The following is a 7,161-nucleotide window of genomic DNA, read 5'->3' as shown; positions in this document are numbered from 1 at the left end:
CAAAGAATTGGTTGCATAATATAATATCATCTTTAAAATGAAGTCGCCCTTAAGTATGCACACATCATATTGGTGAGATCTACAAGACAACTAGCTCCGAAGCACTAGCCCTTAATGAAGTCATCCTTCATCCTTAAGTATGTTTGCAAGACCATACATCATATTAGTGAAATATGTAAGAAAACTAGCTCTAAAGCACTAGCCCCTAAATCCATCATCATATGTGATCTCCCAATATCAAGGTGCCTTATGGGTTTACTAAACTAGTATTCTATATGGAGCACTTCCATAAATCAATCCATTAACTCTAGAAACATTGAATACAATATAGGCTTATCTTCTAAAGTGAAAACCAACTTCATCATATGTGATCTCCCAATATCAAGGTGCCTTGTGGGTTTACTAAACTAGTATTCTATATGGAGCACTTCCATAAATCAATCCTTCAACTTTGGAACATTGAACCCAATACAAGCTTATCTTCTAAAGTTAAAACCAAGTTTGTAAACTATTAAATCCAATATAGGCTTATCTTCTTGGGAATTACCAACTTAAAACCTATGCCTAGAGGTTTCATTCCTTATCAAAAAACTTAGTTGTTGAATCACAAAGGAATATTCATGAGTTAAAACCAATTGTCACAATATAAACTAGTTTAAGTTACTTTCACCCATCCAAATAAGGTATTTTCTAAGGTAGGCTTGAAATGGGTTAAATTTTGCTTCCCCATGTTAGGGATAATCCACATCTCAAAGACATACAAAGATTCCCTAGGATAATTAGGTTCTTATAATCAAAGCCTTATGACTAGATATATCACGTCAATCTATTCACATCATTGCTCCACAAAGGATGCAACTACTTGATTGAAGCTCTATAATCCAAGCTTAAAACCACATGATACACTTCTTGTTCTTACATGATCTCCTAAGATAGGTCTCCTAGGACATGATCTCCTGAGATATGTCTCAAATTTTAAATTAACTTCTTGAATTTAGTCAATGGACAACCACCTTAATTTTTAATTTAATTATCAATCTACTTCTCATCTAAATTGATCAACCTTATCAATGTGTTTAGGTGTTCTCAAGGTCTTGGAGGGAAATAGTTCTATACATACTCTAGTCTACAAGAAGTTCACTTGCACTTCATTAGGAAGTTTATACCTGACCTTTTATTGGTCCATGGTTTGAGGCCCCTAACACATCCAAGAGGTGATTTTATAAACACCACCTTGATTCAACCATGTTGCTTGTGGTATGATCCATTTCTTTGCCCAAAAACTAATGTCTTTACACTTGAACGTGTGCCAAACCAACCAATTAGACTAGCTACGAAATGGGTAACCAATAGTCAACTTACTTTTGTAACCACTATTATAATCAACTTGCATTTACAAATAGTAGTTGACTTGCTTTTTTCTCCTTTTTCTAAATTTAAATTTTAAAAAATTTAAATTCTCATGAATTGATTTGGTTAAGAAATGGGAAATCTATCCACAAGCGTGGCTTGATGAAACTGATTTCTCTTTTGTTTCGTCGAATGGGATATTGACACTTCTCAACTCTGTTAGCCGTGCCTTATTCTGAGATACATCAGACTTTTATAGAATTTTCGGTTAAGAACATATTGGTAAAGAGTTCTTTTTATAAAAACCCTCTTATTTTAACAATTAGATAAGGTTTTTAGACTTGCCCAATTTAATTGTGTTTTAAGCCAAAAATGGTAAATATATTATTTCATTTCTTGCTACATAACTCAATGATAGGTGCTTTTCTTGAAGATCAATTTAATTGCATATTTTAAGTTACCAACTAATTGTTCAGAATAATTTCTTAAAGTACATTATTCTCTTGATAAAAAACATGTGTTTTAACTTCCATCACAATTAGTGAAATATATTTATTAAAATAATAAATATATGTAATAGTATGTAAGAGTTTGCAGCTTTAAAAAGAAAGAGAAGATAATACCAAGGTTTGCCTCACAATATGAAATAGACAAGGTGTTGGTTTGTGAGCTAGAATATGGTATTAATCCACTTATTAAGAACACAAATATCTTTCTCACGGTTAGCTACACTCCTGTGCTAGGTTGTGTACAAGGTGTAAGGTGACCCAATGGTTGCTAGTTCAATCTATTCCTCTTCTAGCTTTCACCTAGAGGAGCTCGCACTTGATTAATATGACAAAGTTAGCTACATTCCTGTGATGGGTTGTACAAGGTCTAAGGTGACCCAACAGTTGCTAATTCAATCTATTCCTCTTCTAGCTTTATCCTAAAAGAGCTCAGACTTGATTGATATGAGAGATAAGCAACACCACAATTCTTCTTACACCTACTACTATAGCATTCTTTTCCACTACTCCAAACCTATCTACTTTAATTGATAGCTAATCCACCCTTGGAGACTTTTTGCATGCGTGCTCACTATTCCTTAAAAGAATCCAAGAATTGAGTTACATAGGCCTACATGCTTCTTGTCTTGCATCTTGAGTAAATGGTGTGAATGAGAACATTAAGTGGTGAATGCTCATCTCTCCCTCTTCTTCCGAGCTTCACTCACTTCCTATATCCAAGCCAACTCAACACCCAAGGAAAAAAAAACAGCAAAAGAAAGCACCTCCCTTTATATGCAAGCTTCCCACCACTCACATCAATCTCCAATCTCAAGCACACACCACACTCCCAAGCACCATGAAACTAACGACTCCAACGATGTGTTTCACAAAGTAGAGCAAATAAACATCCACAAGAGGAAAAGAAAACAAGAAGAGCTCATAAATTAAGAAAAGCATGTAAAGCCCATAAAAGTGTAGAGAAATCAACTCATAAACATGCCCACAAGTTAAGTTTTGGGTGTTTTACACTCCTCCTTCTCCACAAGGCACTTATTCCTTAGTCTACTTTCCAACTCTTTAGACAAATCACTAGGTATACAATAGTGTCACATGCACCTACTGTGCTAGAGTGCCATGTGGACAGAACTGTGCAGGAGTACGTCGTCATGTCACCTTTTGGGGTGGCCATGAACATGTTGTGAGCCCTTGTCCTGGGAGAAATCATCAACTGCTATCTAACATAGGTTGTAGGTGGTGTCAACGACGTGTGTTATCTTGCATTCCAGATACAACCGACTTGGTTTAAGTTTTGCACAAGGTCCAGGCAACTTATAAGGCCACAAGCCGAGCAATAGGTAAAGTCATGATGTGTTTACAACCATTAGGAGAGTCAAATGGCTGATTATCCAAGTTTTGAACAGGGGAGGACAACAAGGCATGTGCATTTAGGGACACCAGACAAGGCTAGACAGAGCATGCAAAGTCTACTTTCCTTTTATAAAAACAATGCCATGCGGACTTACGGTTGTCGTCTGCATCACTATTTTTGTTAGTCTTGCCTTCTTCCATGTATCTTTGAGCTTCTTTAGACACCTTCTGACCATCAACATCCATTCTGTCCACAAGATCTTCTTGCTCTTTTTTAGGTGTTTCTTCTAAGATCAAGACAAGGACTACAAATGTTGGAGACTGTGAGCGCTTGTCATCTTGCAATTCAGAATGTGCAAATCATGAACATAGCCTTACCTTTCCTCTCAATAGGTGCTCGCGCACTCGGGCAAGGTGATTCCATCTCCATGTCTACTTCAAACTGGTAAGATTTTGATGTTATACAAGATCCCTTGAAAAGATAATGAATCGTGCATATTAAGGCAAAGATCCTTGCCATCAAAGGGCACCCATCTTGAAGGATATCTGAAGATATATACCTGCTCATTCTGCAATGTGTTCCCTTGCTGGTCATACTTTACTACAAGACCTTTTGAAGTGGAGCGTTGATCATGAAGGGGTTCTATTCTTCTCCTCTTCTTAGGCTCTTGCGCATTCATGAGACGTTCACTTATCATCTCGCATCTTAGCCGCGACGTTACATCTGCAGGTCAAGGCTCCTAACTGTTAGGTACATGTTCTCTCACATTTGAAACTTCAGTTTTGCTGATCATTTTTTGTCATTATGTAGCAGCTTAAACTTCAATATATGATAACCATAAGAAGAGGTTTCTTGCCCATCATAACAAACAATAAAACATAAAAAACATGGCCGATTTCACTAATCTCATCACAGCAAGGAGGGTAACCATCGCCAAAGGAAATGGGTTATCAATGCACTATCACCATAGGGTTGCATCAAGACACGCTTCAAAACATATACATACATACATACATACATACATACATATATATATATATATATATATATATATACATATATATATATATATATATATATATATATCTATATGTACATATACATATAGATATATATATATATATATATACATATATATATATATATATATATATATATATATATCTATATGTATATGTATATGTATATGCATATATATATACATATACATATATATATAATGTTATAATAGAGATATATATATTAATTTATATGATATATATATCGTCTCTCTCTCTCTCACCGTCTCTCACCACACACACACACACATACATATTCAAATATATAGATACATACCCCACACACACATACATACATATTCAAATATATAGATACATATGCCTTCTCTCTCTCTCTCTCTCTCTCTCACACACACACACACAAACATACATATTCAAATACATAGATACATATGCCTTCTCTCTCTCTCTCTCTCTCTCTCTCTCTCTCACCACACACACACGCACGCACGCATACATAAATATTCAAATATATAGATACATATGCCTTCTCTCTCTCTCTCTCTCTCTCACACACACACACACACATACATATTCAGATATATGGATACATATGCTTTCTTGATTTTATCCATGCTTGCTAGTCTATGTAGATTCTTCCGAGAAGGGTTTTAAACGTCTTCCATTATGTCTAATCGAATACAGAACGAAAACTATTAATTATGAGAGAGAGAGAGAGAGAGAGAGAGGGAGAGATGCTACCTGAGTCAGGTATGGACGCAGCAACTGTTTTAGGGCGACTGACCTTCGTGCGTTCATATTAATGGGGTCTTTTGTATCTTAGGGCTCACACACTATAGCCCGCCCAAACCGCTGCAACATGTGTTTAAACATAGGTCAGACCCAATTATGTGATTGGCTGAAAGAACCTCTACTCTCTCCCTCTCTTTTTTTGGGAACAATAATGTATATATATTAACTATTGAAAGTAAGACCATCAACATATATCACACCCACACCCGATTTTCTCACAACCACATCCACACTATTCGTAACTCCTTTTTGATCTCGTTTAGAATTTTACAAAGGAAATCCCATCTATCATCTTCACATGAAAAACTGGATTGATCCCAAGAAATCTGATATTCCAGCAGTAAACAAGCCTCCATCATAGCCTCAGTAGTACAGCCTCAGGAAGATTGTTTTTCCAGCAGCCCTCCGTGTTTAGACCACACCTTAACAGTAGGTCTTGTGCCAACTGGCTTCTCAATAAAAGCCATGAAAGTATGATCCTTTTTCTTTTCCTTACAGTACCATCTCTGTGTTTTAGGCCCAAATCTGGGGAGCCTTTTCTTCTCGATCCAACATCTCACCTACAACCAGCAAGTCCACATTAGGGAACAACCCCAAGTATGTATGAAGCTCAGACAATATAAAGGGGACATAATTATGAGATATTCCTCTGTAAGTTCTGAATCAGCACATCCAGCTCCACATACCAGATTTTATTTACATTACAGATAGACCAACACATGCAAATACATTTATACATCAACTCCTGCAATCGTGTACAAGTAGTCTTCAAAAAAACTATATCATTTCTGCTGGTCCAAATTTCCCATAAGGTGCAAGCTCTAATAATGTTAAAAACCAATCCATTGCATTCATCATTAATTGCCCATTTCCCAAGAAGCCAATCCTCCCAAAAAAAATGCATATTTAATCCCTTCTGTATCCATCTAGTCAGTAAGGGCCTTAGGGCAGGGCAATCCCAAAATAGGTGCTTACCACTTTCTAGAGAAGACCTGCATCTAGGGCATACACCACTAGCCATGTTTCTTTTCTGCAGCTTATACCCAATAGGAAGTGCCCACATACAAACCTTCCACAAAAAAACCTGGAATTTTCTGGGCATATGAGAGTTCCATATCATATGCCATCTCTTTTTCCAACTTGCAACATGTTGAAATTTGAGCATTGTGATGAGCTATGGTGGATCAAACACTAGAATCAACATCATTAATAAAGTGATTAGCAAATAATTAAGATGTAATTAGTGGATAATTAACAAATAGATTAATGTAGTCATGGATACTCAAAAACCAGCAAATTCTCATTAGGACTATGCCTCAATTTATAGAGTTTACATCAAGGATCAAATCCCACTGATTTCTCCATGATTCACTCCACCTCTTTTCCCTGATTCTCTCCACCTCTTCACTTTTCCCAGAATATCTTTACACTTCCTAAATCTTCTCATGCTACCCTTTATTCTCTCCCAGTAGATTCTTCTCACCTTTTCACTCACAGGTTCTTTCACATTTACTCATTCTCTTTTACATCCTCTAACCAAGGGCTTGTTCTCGTCGCACACACCCTATTCACTTGTATTTTCAACACCTCCCCTCAAGTGAATACTCTCTAGCACACCTGGACCCTATACCAAGTTTCCCTCTTACTTGATAGCCCGCGACCAGTGCCTCAAGTCCCTAAACTCCATAGTCCTTGACACACTCTCTCTCTCTCTATGTGTCCAAGGCTACTATAAGTGCCCGCGACCTTGACTAAAGTGCTCACACATACATCTACCACGTGGCCTACATCATTGGTGGCTCAGAGGTGGTTTTACTTTGTTGGGGCAGGTTACATTGGGTTGTGGGGTCTCTCTCTCTCTCTCTCTCAGAGATTTTCACATGGCTCCTCACTCTTTGGAGCCTCACATCTTCTCTTGTCTTCAGTCTTCTTGTCGTGGCAGCTTCTCTCCACGCGTCCATGTATTTCTCTTCTTTCAGTCTTCTTGGGGCAGCTTCTCTTCTCGTGTCCATGTCTTCCTTCAATGCTTTCTTTAGATTTTCTTGGTGTGGATCTTCCTCTTGGAAAGAGATATTCTTCTTCTTTCATGGCTGGGGCCATGAGCTTGTCCGTCAGGACTTCTTGCTCCATGTGAGCAACA

General features: G+C 37.3%; 1 protein-coding gene across 6 annotated transcripts; it reads right to left on the bottom strand.

The window, feature by feature from the left end:
* Positions 1–2,814: 2,814 nt before the first annotated feature.
* Positions 2,815–5,108, bottom strand: LOC147603310 (uncharacterized). Of its 6 annotated transcripts, none has more exons than XM_086796694.1 (4): positions 4,971–5,108; positions 3,770–3,933; positions 3,588–3,681; positions 2,815–3,514 (listed from the first exon to the last, which is right to left on the bottom strand). In XM_086796694.1, exons 2-4 carry the CDS (start codon positions 3,905–3,907, stop codon positions 3,306–3,308), a joined length of 441 nt encoding a protein of 146 aa, XP_086652820.1. In that variant the 5' UTR covers positions 3,908–3,933; positions 4,971–5,108; the 3' UTR covers positions 2,815–3,305. The 6 variants fall into 6 exon arrangements, with proteins under 6 accessions (XP_086652820.1, XP_086652821.1, XP_086652822.1 ...); XM_086796695.1 differs by having other exon boundaries at positions 2,815–3,496; XM_086796696.1 differs by having other exon boundaries at positions 2,815–3,493.
* Between the last annotated feature and the right edge of the window lie 2,053 nt (positions 5,109–7,161).

This window comes from Cibotium barometz, chromosome 64 (assembly GCF_041138505.1).
Source record: "Cibotium barometz isolate CiBa-2024 chromosome 64, ASM4113850v1, whole genome shotgun sequence".
Lineage (NCBI taxonomy): Eukaryota > Viridiplantae > Streptophyta > Polypodiopsida > Cyatheales > Cibotiaceae > Cibotium > Cibotium barometz.
Note: the sequence above shows the minus strand (reverse complement) of the source record. Positions and strands in the feature narration are given on the sequence as shown.